Here is a 15,458-nt window from a genome sequence, read left to right as displayed (position 1 = left end):
TTAGATTTCTAATATTGCTACTCTAGTTTCCTTCTATATGGTTAAAATTGATTAAACAATGATATTGTGCAAAAATAAATTAAGTTTAGTTTTTTATGTTCAGATGATTTACGTCACAACAATAATAAACTCAACTATTTAAATTAATGTAATTAACTTCAAGTATATTTCCGTCATTTAAATGTTCTTAAACACAAAAGTTATATAAATATAATTTAGTTCTTACAATTGCATGTACATAAGGTACAAGATAAAGTGTTTTAAAATAATGACTAGTTGAAAATATTTCATGTGTTGTATTATCTTAAATTAACTCTGGTCATAAGTTTAAATGATCTGCGCATACGCGCTAAATTTCCACCAATGAAAACAATCGATAAAGTACAACCAGTGTCGTAACAAACCTCTTTTGTGCGTGTTGGCAATAATTATGAGATCATATGCACCTACTGACGACAATTGCACAAAAATAATTATTTCTGCGCAATATGAGTCACTTTTTTTTCTTTTAAGTTAACTATAAATGACATAGATGATACATTTATTATTCGTCATCTTTTACTCTCATTTCTACTCAAAACTGATACGTTTAATAAAACAAAACACAGATTGAAAATGAATACTAAGAGTAATATTTTAAATGATGAGCTAGTATTAAAATTATACAAAATGCATGTAAAATCAGTTCTAGAAGCGCGGTCGTCATGGATGATTTTAAAATTTCTACAGTTTCTGCAATTCCAGTATTGCATGTATGCAAATCCTAAACTGTACATAATATGCATGCATTTATTCCTATATCAGCTTGTGAAACGCCTGTTTCCCGACTTCCAATTTTCATGGAAATTGATTTACTTTTCAAGCATGCAAATTGATCATTATGACGATGAATTTTCAATGAATAAGATAATAAGGGCAAATTTAATTTTCTATTAACATGTCTGATTGTGAGTGTCCATGTCTAGGCAAACCTCTCAGCAAACAAACTCGTTCATGTTTCCTGTTACCTTTAAAAATGTATTGAAATGCTAAGAACTAAAAAGCTAGCTAAGAACCCAACTATTTTATTTCCATATTGATAAATACGATCTTCATTTGTGGTCATATCAAGATGAAGTGATTTAAATTTTCATTAACCAAATAAAGCACTAATACAAGTACCAAAACTCGTTTGATATTTCAAAATAAAAATACTATCAATAGTTACACAAATAAATTCATAATAAAAAATAACAGTAGTGTTTTTAACTTAAATTTTTGAATAACTTTTGTTCCCGCATGCCGTTTAAGAATTAGATCAATAGGCGGAACAGTAACAGCTTTTTAAAATTGACCAATATTGTACTAAAACCACAATTTGATATTCAATTATATTATAAGAAGCACTTACCTAAATATAACTTTGTAAAACTGTTCAAAATCTAGAAGACCTAAATTTTGCAAATTTCAAAAATTAGCAAAACTACATCCGATACAAACATTATTTTTTATTATGTTAACTATGTCTTGAGAATTTAAAATCTGATAAAATAAAAACAAAAAATGTAAAGAAGCTAGAATATCAAAAAATTTCTGATTTTTTGAGTCAATTCAGTTGCAGTTTCCATTCTCTACAGTGAGTCTTTGCGCCTTTGTAGATTATACACCTTCCTGCCAACGCCCTTGCCATTAATTGTGCATTTAAGTCGTGAAAAGCGTGCAAAAGTAGATTTATGTATAGCCACTATCGGTCAAAAATCTAAGCCTGTCCTGCCCTCTGACTACGCCCATGGTCGCACACTCCGTTGCTCACACTTCCTTTATGAAACAACCTAGACGAGCGGATCACTGATCGCCGAGCAGAGAGCGCGCTGTCGCCGTCGGTGTTAGAACGTAGTAGGCGGTCGAGCGAAAAATAAAAGATTTTCTGTTTTCTGTCAAAATATCCTTCGAATTTGTTGTGTTAATTTTAATCAAAATCCGATTAAACTATCGATTCCTTTTATTAAATGGTGATGTGCTCATTTTGAATTATTTAAATACAACGCAAGTAACGGCCTTGAAAGTTCTCTCACGCGAAGTGCTACAGATCAGTGATTACACAAATAGGAAAAAATGGAATTCAGATTTTCAGTAAACGAGATTTTTCGACAACCCGTTGTCAAAATTGGAAGCAATTTACTGCCGCCCGGATTCACCGGAGACAGAAGAGCGTTTTGGTGAGTGACTCATTTGCTCATTACGCGACGATCTTGAGATCACTTCTTACGGGAATTAATGTTGCCCAACTAGTGCGAGTCATTGAGCGAAATTCTATCAATTGAGGCTTTCATTGTGTCAGGGTTAACATCATATAGTCTTGAATAGTAGGGTAGGTTAGTCCTGAATAAAAGTACAGGGTCTCCTGCGCTTGCATGCATGAATGTGCATAACATTATAAAAGAAATTAACATTTCACTCTCGTAAATTTTGAATTAATTTATGGTAATTAGAAGGAATTTGTGCTTTTTTAATTACATCCTTGTTGAAACAAATAGAGTAAAAAGTTCATTCAATGAGCGAGTGAAAAAAAAGAATGACAGGCGAAAATGCATAGTACCACCCCTGCCAACATTTAGATCAACACGTGAGATTTTCAGAAAAGTGTTGTTTGTCATGAGGAAAAGAAGGGTAAAATACGCCTGTCCTTTTATAACTTTAAAACTCGCGTCTTTCCAAAAAGTTTATCTTTCTGACAACATCGATACAGCAAGGAAGCACTGCAGTGTTCGTGCAAAAAAGGACTGAAAACTAACTGTTTCAAAGCAAAAACAAATTTGGCATTCCTTTGTCGACAGATATAAACGAGGAATATTATCAAATTATCATTGTTATTTTATTACTATTAGAAAGTCGAATATAGAGCTGTGAGATAGCTGGAGACACATCGAACACGCTGTATTTCTTATTACAATTACGTTCACTACGTAACGTCCGGATGACTCATTCTCCGGCAATCGTCTTGTAGTCGAGTCCGGGGTCTACCAACGATTTTCGATTTTCCATTTTCCACGAATATTTCTCAAGAAATCTTTGAATAAGTTTTGTAACTTGTAAATTTTATTTAAACCAAGTGTCTAATATTAAAAGGTGCAGGATAACATCAATAAAATTAAAGCAAAAAAGAACCATTTACTGAATCTTTTGCTTGAATCCTAGGATTCCACTTTTACAAAATTACAAAGAAAGATTTTTGAAGTCCAAATAATTGAAACTTTATCAATGAAATGTGAAAACAAGGGAGAATTTTCGGAATTTCGCATTTTAAGGCGTATACCCAAAACATCCAAAAGATACCTAATTAAGTTTCTTGTTTGAGCTAAACCGCCAAAACATTTTTGTCATTCCTTAAACAAAGATCTAATTAATAACTAGCTACACAAGCATCTAACATTTTCGCATTAACATAATAATTCTATTCTTCTAGTTTCATGGCTAAAACGCAATTTAATTACCGTGTATGAGTGGAAGTTCGTACTCATTTCAGAAGAACATTTTCCCACATGTAGAACAATAAAAACGACAGTTGCTCGTAATGAAGAAAGTTGATGAACATCAGTTTATTCGGGTTAGAAGGTCTACAACAATTTAAATCTTTAAACAATAAGTGAGTACTAATCAAGCATTTTAATAAAACAAAACTGAGCTAAAAATATTCACCTGATGTGATGTTGAAAGGCATTACTAAATAGAAAATTAGAAGTATAAATTAAAGAACCGTTTCGACGGATTTACTAAAGTAATCAGGAGGTAACCACAACAGTTACGCATTACTTGTTGTTACTTCGAAATGCAGGAGAAATTGATGTTGCTGTTATGCAAAAAGCAAATACAGTCGTGTTTTGGATCAATTGATTCGACTTGAAAGACGTTAAAATCGACTCTTCGTGACGAAAATTGTTACCACACCTGAGGTAGGATAAAAAATGCCAAACTACGTATAGCATGCATGGCACAGATTTTTCATACCACTTTACGCCCAAATTTGGAAATATTTACGGATTTTTTTCAGTTTTAATTTGTAGATTTTATAAACCACTGGCCTGAGTTTGCTTCCAACTCACAAAGAATTTCCACTTTATGCAGATGTTCACTTTTGCCGGTGAATGTGAATTTATTATTATTTTAATTGCTTTAACTCAGCATTTTTGGATGATCTTTTTGATATTCATGTTCGTACCGTTATAAAATTAATTACCGTGATTAAACGGACATTTTTTATGGATAACCTAATCTGTTATTTAAAAGTAATCGAAATATTATCGTGTCTGGATGTCATCAACTCAAAAAAACTTATTACTGGTGTGAGTCATCAAAAGCATAATGGTTATCTTGACATCATTTAATCTTAATTTCACTGGCGCTTGTTAAAATAAATCGCTACTTATTTCAACCTAAATCTTTAATTTAAAAGTGTGAAACTTGCCAAAAAGCCATAATTTTTATAAATGAAGCAGTTATCTATGTAAAGATTGCTTATGTGACTCATTAATTAGTAATCAGTTGGAGACTAATATGCAACGTGTCGTAAAGCTGTATTTTTTCTAATATTATTAACCTTATCTGGAATGCAAATTGCACTTTTGGAACTTTGGTTGCTACATAAAATATGAATGTTTTAGTTTCCAGACGTGTTGTGTTAACACGAAAGTGAATAATAAAATTGCATATACAAGGAAAAAAGTAATAGAACATTAATTAGAGTTGTAAAATACATATTTCAGTTGCCCAAAATTTTAAGAACCATTCAGTGGTATCACGCAAAAGCTCACAATCGATGACCTCAGTGGTAGTTTTGTTATGCTGTACCGCTTGATACCTGCCGATGTTATTTTAATCTAACTCTAAAGATGTAGAGATGTCTTTTAACAGATAACGTTGACTTGTGTCATATAACGAATCGTGCATAAATAAATGCCTTTCAACATGATGTTCCAATTTTCATTGAGCTATAATGTAGATGAAGAAGAAGCAAGTTTTCAATTTATCCTGTAAATAGTGCATTTAATTTCTGATTTGAGTTCCAGGATAGACGACCAAAAATTTTTTTAAATAAATTTTAGATTGTACTTGTAAACTTACTCAAACAAACAAAGTCAGATCCTGTGTGTAACTAAAAATAATATTTACATGACATCATTAGCTTAGGTGTAGACGTAAGAAGAATTCAACTATAATTAGTTCCGCTGCAATTTGAGACAAATATGTAAAAAACAGAGCTATCATGTATTAAAAAACATCATGACAACTGCAAGAAATACAAGAATTAAATTGTCTAAAGTGGGTGGAAAATAATTAGAGTTACACAATTCCAGAACGGAAATTCTAGTTAAATATCCTGAATCTTGAATTTAGCAACGAAACAACTTTATTTAAAACTGTCGTGATATTACTTCAGATTCAGAAGGTCAAGGCTAATTTGCTGAGGTCCATTACAGTTCACCATACTTTATCAACCTACACATGCAAAAAAACTTGTAATTGTAAAGTTAATTGTTGATATTCAAATTAATTGAAAATTTTATTTGCATATTTGTCGCACTTCCACCTAAAAGTGGAAGTTTAAGCGTACAAAAAAGTTGAACTGAACGAATTATATTATATTAATTATTTTTTGCAGGGACGTCGTGGGAAAAGTTTCAGAAGTTGTGAATGCAATGGGGGAATCTTCAGCAGCGGCTCAAGGGCTCACAAAACCAATAACCACTGCGGAACGATTGAGGAATTCTGAACATAATGTGTATCTTCTTATCGATCAAAATGCTGCCAAGTGAGTAAAACTTTAATTCCTAGAGACTCTTCACGATATCCAGTAGCACACATTAAGCACATTTAATCGTAGGAGTTAAGATACAAATTTAAAAGTGTCCAATATAATTAAGGTTAAGAAGTCTTTTTTCATATAAATACTATTCACAATAAATGATTTATCTTCAAAGAACTTATCAAGTAATTTATACTCCTAACTGTTTTCTCTTGACTTCTTCCAACTCTGCAATTAAAGTAATTTATTTTGTTTTAATGCGTCATGTATCTGCTTAGGCAGTTCAATGCAGAGATGTGACATTGCGATTTCTATATTTACTTTCATCATCAATTTTGTGAATGATATTAATCTAGAAATGTCACATGGTGAATAATCCTTGGAATGAGAATACCAATTATAACTCATCTGTTTTATGTGACAAACTCGCGAGACAAGTTTGCAATAACAATAACCCTAAACTAGAAAGTACTTGGTATTTTTGCCAAAAACTTGAATGAATAAATAAATAAATAATTGTTGAAATAAATAATGATAGCGAAACGCTACTTTAATGAATATTCGTCGCGACGAAAAAGTAACTTCATGAAAAAAGTCATTAAAATGACCCTTGCGTTAGCGAGAAGCCGATGAACGTGATAAGTGTTGAGTTACACGCAAAACTACCCCTGAAGTTACAATTAATGTAAATTTTTCAGTGTGAATACCATTGGTGAAGTTTAGTATTTACGCACAATTTTATTTCAGTTTTCCACCCTTAATAGTTATTTTAATTTGTGGACTAAATTTAACTATACATATACAAATACCTAGGTGATTGAACAAAGGTAAATTACTTGCGGTGGAACTTCCATTATCTTCAAAGCTCAAGTTAGCAAGGCTTCGAGAACTTTTAATTAGTCGCGAACAAAAATAAACCTGCAAATTTAAATTCCTGCAGGAGTAAAATTTTCGGGTCTCTCAGTCATTATTAAATAGGTATGTACCTATACCTCGACACAGTTACCGTAATAAAAAATTAAGTATTTGTTTTAAGTGTACCATTACACAAACGGGGGGCTATTTTACGGTTTCTCAACAAGAATGGATGTAAAATTAGTATAAATAAAATTGTCCACTTTTGTATTATTTTGAGTCAAGTCTATGGGATTAATAACACGATATCTCAAGAAATTCCTGCTTATGTAACGAATATAATTATGTATTTCCCCTGATTACATGGTACGCTATTTCGACATAAATTCACTCGAACAGTTAACTTCGTAATCGTTTCTCGCGTTTCTTAATTAATGGGTAAAGAATTAGAGAATGCGTTTTCAGTGAAGATAACAATTATGCCCCATTCTAACATCGACGCAATCCATATGGCTTCAGGATGTGAGTTTTTTTTTATGTTGCCGTAAATACACGTGCTGGGTGTTAAATGAATCGGCGGCGGCTTAACGATGATAAGATGAAAACCGTGTTATATACAATTGAAAGGCAATGAAAGGAAACAAAGCAGTAAGATGATTTGTTAGTGCAAGAATCAATTAACCTAATTTTCCAACAACGAGTTTAATTGCACCTTTTTGATTATATAGGTACACCACTTAAAATCATTGTAAAATCCAACTTTCGCATGACAATCAACATTACGGTGATTGAAAAAGTTGATGTAATTTTAAATAGTTTCTAGGTGTTTATCACAAACTAAAAGTTTTGGTTTGTATGAGTTGTGTGAATTACTTTGAATGTAACATTTACTACGTCCCCATCCAAGTACTCAGAATATTATCAACACGCAATGAAATAGCGAACTCGTACTTTTGCTTTTTTGTTCTTTTTGAAATCAGACATGCATCATCTGAAACAAACTATTCTGCACGACAGCACTTAAAAAAGTTGACGTCCTGACATCCAATATGGATCATTTTGCCTTCAAGACGGCGTTCAATTATTAAAACACTGGTGATAAATACGAGCGCTTAAAACGATACAAATGAAAAATCAATTCAAGATGATATTAGTTTTGAACGAGTCCAAGGTCTAGGTGATTCCATTTTTTTTTTCAATCATTCCCATAATGTTCACAAACAGGTCGACATTATTATTTGCTTTAATAATAAATTGCAATGTCAGAAGCAACTTCGCAGCAAGTGTAAAAACATGCAGTAGAAATTTATCAACAGGTTGATACTCAATGAATTAACGAGTGTTCAGTTTATAGATGCAGTACTTACGAAGTTTGCGTTCATTAAATCGAAAAACCATTGATTGCATTTTAAATTTTCCATTGGTAACTATAGCAATACTAGTGCGTCATGGGTAGATTTCCAAAAATGCCAATAAAAACCTGTGTCCTTTTGAATATATTTTTTATAATTTATTATTATAAGAATTTGTTCAAATTTGTTACAATTTAGACGAAAGTGGTTTTATTAAGCCAATCGAGCTTTAGTGCATCATAAAATGTGTACAGTTATTGATTTTCCACCCAGACTCCGGCTGTACGCACCACCACTCCCGTAGTGGAATAGAACACCTTCAAACTAAAAAATTCTTGGGAAGACCATTAGTTTACACTGGTCGACGTGCACAATAATGAAAATTCACGTGAAATTACGTGGGATGTCAATTAATAACCTACTTTTATTAATGATGAAATTATTGTAAGATTTGGCGTCGTAAAACTACCCACTTATTGCAAAAATTACTGAATCCTCGATGCAACTGTGATCACATTCAGGGTGTAATTACCATGAATAGTCAAGCAAACTTCACTTCTACGTATTGTACATTTAAATATATCCATACTTATCGATTTAATCATATTGTTATGATTATCCACCTACGTATTATCTTTTTTTAGTGGCCGAGGAGCTGTCACAGGAATGTTGAAAACAGGAAAGAAGGGATTGTACGTGTTCGACAGAAATGGTCAACATTTCAAAGTATCACCTCCATGTGTATTAGACTTCTATGTCCATGAATCTCGCCAACGCATGGGCCTGGGAAAACGATTATTCGAGCATATGCTGCAGGTGAGATATGTCGATAGTAGGTGTTTGTTTAAATCTGTATTGGCGTATTATTGACCCCGGCCAAAGTGGAGGTCGGTCCTGATCTAGTCAAAGAGACTGCTAATATGTTCGTGACATTGATCCAGAATATGTGAAGGCGTTGTTTTTTTATCATGGAGTTTGTTCTGGTGGGCCGATTTTTTCCAGTTTGGTAGCTTTCCAAATATGGAGTTTTTCCAGCCAATGTCGAATTACCAGTTAAATTAATTCATTCCTTATTTCTTAGAGCGAAAATGTTAGCTTTTTTAGAATTAATTTTCTCCGTAAATTATTCAGTAGGTATTAATTTTTTTAGAAAGAGGAAGACACCCACTTGGAATAACGGGATAACGACACAGTCTAGTTATATTTTATAAATAAACGTCATGCAGTCACTGTTCTTAATTATTGTGCTCGTAAACATGATTCAATTATGTTTCCATGTTGGCATGAAAACTCCTAAAACTTCATACTTACGGCACCATATTTTTTCTGTTAAAATATGCAATCTTCGTGTCTACGAACCATCATAGAAAAAAGTTTAAAAGTATCTCATCAAAGTATCGTTTCTCGTGTAAAATTCGGCCAACCTGCTTTGCCTATCCCCTAATATGAAAAATAAGTAGGTTAGGACGTTATTAGGATGTTGAATAATCGATACCCCATCTTAATATTCTTAATAACCCACCAATCAATTCGTACAAGCCACCCCTTTATTCCATACTATTGGGCTATGTCAATAATAGTAGCACCAAGGCCGAAATTTTCAATTTTTTATGGACATCATTGTTTCTAAAACGATCAAAAAGCTGAACGAAAATAAAAATATCGCAAATATCGATATGAATCGATGCGAAACTCGTCAGTGATATTAATCTCATGCAAACAATCTAATAAAGAATTGCAAATCGAAATGTTTTAAACGACATGCAATGCTAATATCGTAGACAGAACAGTACCACCCTTTTTCCACATATCGAACATGAAATATGACCTGCTCGTTCATGTCAAGGGTACTTTTGTTTTCGATGAGATTGAATACACGATAGGGTTGAATTGCGTGATACGGGTAAATATTACATATAAATTCATTCGGGTTTTACACCGTATGTAAATTAGTTTATCTGCTATCCTGTGACCTAAAAACGTTCTGTTCTTCACTTCAACTGGTACAAGGATTAAGATTCCCTTTACACATTGCAACGGTTAATTTCAAAAATGAGGTGTGGTCACATTTTTATGAGTGAAACGTGGGCTGTAAACCTGCAGTACTATAATCAGCAATAGTTTAGATACAGAAATGTCGGTAATATGCATATCGTACCCTCATTTATACGTGCCTTTCAAATCTTTATTTGCAGCAATTAACATTCTTCTTTTTCCAGGAGGAGACTATTGAACCTGTAAAAATGGCAATAGACAGACCTAGCGAAAAGTTTTTAGGATTCTTGAACAAACATTATTCGTTGAACAGTCCTGTGAAACAAATGAACAACTATGTAGTATTCGACGGTTTCTTTCCCAGTACACCGGAAAGAAACGGTGCAGTTGAAGTCGATCATAGGTTAGTGATTCAAATTAATTATAATAATACTAAATGAAATAAACCGCTCATGTAACAATTCTTTCTCTTGCGTACTAACACTTAATTTTAGCAGTAACACCCCTGGAAGAAAGCAATCGGCTAACGGTTTACAATCAACGAATTACGCTTCACCTTTAGGGCGGTACGGGGCTCCAAGACCTCATTGCAGCATGGGGCAGGTATAACAAATAACTTTCTAATTTCCCCAAATCTTTGACCTAATGCTTATAACTATAATTACAGATAATACACAACCAAACATCTACAATACCATCAAATACTGAACCCACAGGGTAAGTTTCGTATTAGTTAGTCTGTTATTGCATGTAAAGTACGTAGTGTTGAGTGTACAAGATCACTTCCTGAGACTACTTATCAGGTGGCTTCAAATCATGGGTGAGTATAATTTCCTCCAAATAGATTTAATCCAACATCCCGTTATCAGTCCTGTAAGCCTTACCCATAGTACTCCTAACATGCCAAATCGACTGAAAAAAAAGTTAGACGGACTAGATGTCAAGCCTAATCAACCACACTACACTATGGAGGAAATAAGTGCCTACTTCCAACAACCAAATCAACGTGAAATGTATGGTTACGTTCAACCAGAGCCTAATATACAAAGTAGTGCGTCTAATCAAATTGTTGGAACTACAAATCAACAACCTACGCAAAATCAATACAATAAAGGCATAATCCAAAATGCCAACCTTGGAAGTACAAATATTCCTCCAAATCATTTTATGAATGCTGCTGGAACTACAAATCTGCAACCAAAATCTAGTACCTATCAACAACCTCCGCAAAATCTCTACAATCCAGACAACATAAATCAAACCATGACGCAAAATTTGAACTCTACAGAACCAAATGTTGCCTCAAATTATGTTATGAACACTGTTGGAACGGTAAATCAACAACCAATGACCAACGCTTTTCAACAGCCTTCGCAAAATTTGTACAATCCTGAAAATACAAATCAAACCATGGCGCACCCTACTCCAAATTATATTATGAGACAACCGCAAAACTACACGCCGCAATACCCGCAATCATATCAAGAACCTCAAATTCCCCAATATTATCAGAACACGCAACCTATGCAGATGTCTGCTGGGCAAATGCAACCTCAAGGACCTCAAAATATGAGACCACAAGATACCCCTATTGTACAAAATACGGCGAATGTTGGAGATCATCAAATACCTTCACAGACGGTAGTAAGGGCTACCCAAGAAACACCTTTACAAATGGCAGTTCCCGCCCAACTCTCTTATACACCCTCCGATAATCGGAATTATCCGCAGCCATTACAACCAAGCGTACAAAATTTCAATTACCAGTATAACGAGCCAATACAAGCAACCATGCAAAAGTCCACAGAAAATTTGAATCATACCCCAACACACATGCACCAAACGTTACAACCGCCAGTTGCTTACAATTTGCCAGTAGATCACAATGTAGCTGTGCCGCAAAATTTGCAGCATCCTGTCTCTTACCAAAATCCGACTCATAACACCCAAAGTTTAGTAAACTCGCAACAGAGTACGACGGTAGACCCACATATACCCATTGTATCGCCACATATCTCAGCTCAAAAGATATCAGCATCTAACGTGGCGTCAACAAATCAACCAAATCCTGGATTACTTCCCCATTATAATCAGAATGTATCTCAACATGCTGCTGGAGATTTACCTCAGCACGTGTCGCAACATCTCTCAAAACAAAATGTGTCTCAAAATTATCCCCAAGGAGCAACTACGAAAATAAATCAACAAAATGAAAAGCAACAGATTCAGAATATGCAGGGGTAAGCGAGTCTTTTACAGAATGTGTAACAAGTCTTTTTCTTCTGTTAGCGTAACAGGAGCTGAAGAACTTGCCACTATTGCATACGGATATCCTTCTCAAGTTCCCGAGCCGTAAGAATAAAAACACAGATTTAACGCTTAATTGTGATCATATAAAACAGATTAAAGGAAGTTATATCGTCACACATGATTAGTGTTAGTCGGTAATCCCGTAACCATTCCTTCCCGTCCTAAACGTCTCTAAATTCACGCACTGTTTCTCTTTATGCTTAGGTAAGTTATTCAACTTATACGCACTGACCCATTAATTATTTTTTAATTTTGTTGTTAACACAGATGGTTTTTAGTGCTTAATTTTGTTTATTTTCACTGATTAATCCTTTATTTGCAGTTTTATTTTCTTTTATTGATTTTGTTTTTTCTTCCCTTCCCACAGGGCACAAATAGCCTCCCAGTAAAATAAAATTGTAGAAAGTAATTGCAATATTCCAGTGAAACCCAGATAAAAGAAGAAAAAGTCAACACTTCGCCAAAATTGGAACGTCCTCGATCTCTTTCTATACAGCTAAGTGAAGAACAAACAGAAGATAAAAATGATGTAGAAAGTGAGGTACTTCCTAACGAAACAGAAATTGAAGAAGAATTGATAGAAAAATTGTCGATCTCAGTAAATGAGGCAATTTTAGAACAGCCAACTGACAAAATACCAACTCCAGAACCAGACAGTAAAACTCCTGGGAAACGAACACCAAGTCATTTAACAGAACAAGGATTCTTTGATTTGAAGTTTTACCATAACAAGTTGTGGTAATGTAGTTCATGAGACATTGTGAAACTTTGGCAGCTTAAATTAAGACAGTTGTATGACGTGTACCTTGCTTTTTATATCATGTATCTGTACTTATTTGTAATTATTTATTTATTAAAAATTTATAGCACATAACGTAGATGTATTGTTATGGGCATGTTATTTAATTTATAGACAATGGTAGCCGTAATTTAGTTAATTCAATGCGTTGCCAAGTAGTGCAACATAACTATGTTACCATAAACAAGAACATTCCGTTTAAGACCGCTAAGATGAGTACTTTCGTATTAATATGGTTTCTTGCACTTCATACGCAACTGAGCAGCGAATAGTTTTAATTTAGTATTGACTTAGCCCACCAAAATCGAGCACGTTGAAAGTACTAGAGCAGGCAACAGTACCAGGAAAAAGCATCAAATTACGTAAAATTATAAGCTTATTCAATGAAACAAGAAACTTTCAAATTTTTTTTATTGCAGCCTCGTCTTTCAGAATATATTTATTGAGAACTTTTTAATCCGCTGAAACTGAAATTGATGACCAGTTTATTGCTATTTTATGTAATTCAATGTAAAAATAAAAATGTTAACTGAGATGAAATTTTATTTCTAATTAGTATCACACATGGTAATCACCACCATCGATTTTATCATCGGATAAAAATGACATTAAATAAACTGCTGCGCTTTGATCCAACCAAATAAAGCTAACAAGCCAAGCTACTATGAGGCCAAAGACTACACCACCCAAAACATCCAAGATGTAGTGGCGGTTCATTAGAATTCTACTCAAGCAAATTGAAGTGCTCCACGCTAATAATGGTGGGACACAGTAAATAGGTACTGGATAAAGATTAATAAAAAAATATGCTACAAAGACTGATCGACTAGCATGACCTGAAGGAAAGCTAAAGACATCTGGTCCTATCTGTCCTAAGGCGTCATCAGTATTTGCTATAGGTCTACGACGACGGAAATACGCCTTTGCAATAGCAATGAAAATAATATCCACCAACAAACCTAAAAGATGGGATTTTAGGTTAGTCATAAAATTTCTTCAGTATCATACCAATTAGCATGTTGACTTGTAATTGAATAAGTGATGGGTTATTGAATAACCACGTAAATGCAATCCAAAATGCAAACCACGGTATTCCATGGCACGTTATCTACATAAACAAAGAATTAATTTGCAAGAAAAACAATGGAAAATTCTCACTTCTAAAGCTTTGTAATGTATTCGAAGTGATCTTAACGGTAAAAACTGATTCACCCATAACACAAAATGCTTTGTAATTTCAGCATCACACTGTAATACTTTTTTTAAAGCTGGAGGGACTTCACGTTTTGCGGTTTGCTAAAATTGGGTTAAATTAGTTGAAAATAGTTAAGGTTGGTTAATACCTGTGCCATTTTCACTGGTAAAATATCTACAAGCGATGACACAGACGTTCATATCATCATACTTTATCTATATTTACACACAACTAAAATAGATTTGTATTATTTATGAATCAGCTAGAAACGTCAAATTTGACAGATGACACTGTAGAGTTGCAAAAAGCAACCTACTAGCGTGAAAATAACTAAATAGGCAGGATCGGAATGGCCCATCCTACACACTCAAATTATTAGGAGTATTTCGAAAAAGATTAATTATAGATAATTATACTTTAAACACAATAAAAACTCACCACAAAATCTTTTCAGTTCTCGTTCAAGAACTTTACATAAGAAAATCTCTCGTACACAAATTTTAAAATAAAAAATTAACTTTTCACATTCACATTCACTTTAATTTTCTTATAGTTTAACAGAAAACTTAATTTAAAAAAGTATTTTTCACCATATATTTATTTATTTCTACAAAACGAAATAAAGTGTCTTTACCCAACAAGCAACAAGAATCGACTGAAAACATTGAGTGAATTCGGATTACATAAAATTACAAAAACGTACCTAGGAAAATGATTTACCTTTTTCTTTTAGGTAATGAAACGAGGTCAGCTCTTTAGTAACAACATTTTTTTACACATTTTGAAAAAAAAGTACCTACTTGAGAAGTCATTTCTGGTTCTGAATTCAAAACCTGTTTGCATTATCAGGTTAAGACTCAAAGATATTTTGTTTTTTTTTATCTTAAGAACTTGCAAAATCATGAATATTTGTAATACATTGAACATCATTGGAGAGTAATTGAATAAACTTTCCAATGAACTATAGAAGTTCTGTAAAGTCAGTTTTTGCCAAAATATTTGAGAAAAACTCATCACATATAAAATTAGTTCCCACTTCTTCAGTTTACCTATAATCTATGGATGATAGTATGTGTCCATGGTTACCGATTTTCAAATTTTGTTTAGCTTCGGAATTGGCTACCGTTTTTTGAGCTAAAAAATTTTAGTTTCGAAATTTTGGTTCAAAAT

General features: G+C 33.4%; 2 protein-coding genes across 4 annotated transcripts; one reads left to right on the top strand and one right to left on the bottom strand.

The window, feature by feature from the left end:
* The first annotated feature begins 1,796 nt into the window (after positions 1-1,796).
* On the top strand, positions 1,797-13,553 carry LOC148179151 (alpha-tubulin N-acetyltransferase-like). 3 transcript variants are annotated; one of them, XM_088050858.1, is made up of 8 exons: positions 2,119-2,198; positions 3,446-3,625; positions 5,639-5,788; positions 8,634-8,805; positions 10,209-10,387; positions 10,479-10,587; positions 10,652-10,701; positions 12,718-13,553. In XM_088050858.1, the coding sequence occupies exons 2-8, from the start codon at positions 3,567-3,569 to the stop codon at positions 13,034-13,036; spliced, it is 1,038 nt and encodes a 345-aa protein (XP_087906984.1). In that variant the 5' UTR covers positions 2,119-2,198; positions 3,446-3,566; the 3' UTR covers positions 13,037-13,553. The 3 variants fall into 3 exon arrangements, with proteins under 3 accessions (XP_087906983.1, XP_087906982.1, XP_087906984.1); XM_088050857.1 differs by lacking the exon at positions 3,446-3,625 and having other exon boundaries at positions 1,797-2,198; positions 10,482-10,587; XM_088050856.1 differs by lacking the exon at positions 3,446-3,625 and having other exon boundaries at positions 1,797-2,198; positions 12,718-13,547.
* A 65-nt stretch (positions 13,554-13,618) lies between these two features.
* LOC148179150 (polyisoprenoid diphosphate/phosphate phosphohydrolase PLPP6) lies at positions 13,619-14,614 on the bottom strand. Its single transcript, XM_088050860.1, has 4 exons — positions 14,437-14,614; positions 14,252-14,389; positions 14,102-14,201; positions 13,619-14,052 (listed from the first exon to the last, which is right to left on the bottom strand). Exons 1-4 carry the CDS (start codon positions 14,443-14,445, stop codon positions 13,652-13,654), a joined length of 648 nt encoding a protein of 215 aa, XP_087906986.1. The 5' UTR covers positions 14,446-14,614; the 3' UTR covers positions 13,619-13,651.
* Between the last annotated feature and the right edge of the window lie 844 nt (positions 14,615-15,458).

Source organism: Gnatocerus cornutus, chromosome 2 (genome assembly GCF_029298725.1).
Source record: "Gnatocerus cornutus isolate USDA-ARS CGAHR chromosome 2, icGnaCorn1.1, whole genome shotgun sequence".
Lineage (NCBI taxonomy): Eukaryota > Metazoa > Arthropoda > Insecta > Coleoptera > Tenebrionidae > Gnatocerus > Gnatocerus cornutus.
This window is presented reverse-complemented; position numbering and strand designations above follow the sequence as displayed.

What these genes read in the sequence shown, in the direction of transcription:
- LOC148179151 (XM_088050856.1), top strand. Translation starts at nt 2,095, where the DNA reads ATGGAATTCAGATTTTCAGTAAACGAGATTTTTCGACAACCCGTTGTC. An exon ending in ATCGATCAAAATGCTGCCAA is followed by an intron (nt 5,789 to 8,633) that starts GTGAGTAAAACT and finishes ATCTTTTTTTAG; the next exon opens with TGGCCGAGGAGCTGTCACAG. An exon ending in TCAAATACTGAACCCACAGG is followed by an intron (nt 10,702 to 12,717) that starts GTAAGTTTCGTA and finishes GCAATATTCCAG; the next exon opens with TGAAACCCAGATAAAAGAAG.
- LOC148179150 (XM_088050860.1), bottom strand. An exon ending in TACATTACAAAGCTTTAGAA is followed by an intron (nt 14,202 to 14,251) that starts GTGAGAATTTTC and finishes TTGTTTATGTAG; the next exon opens with ATAACGTGCCATGGAATACC. An exon ending in ACAAGTCAACATGCTAATTG is followed by an intron (nt 14,053 to 14,101) that starts GTATGATACTGA and finishes CCCATCTTTTAG; the next exon opens with GTTTGTTGGTGGATATTATT.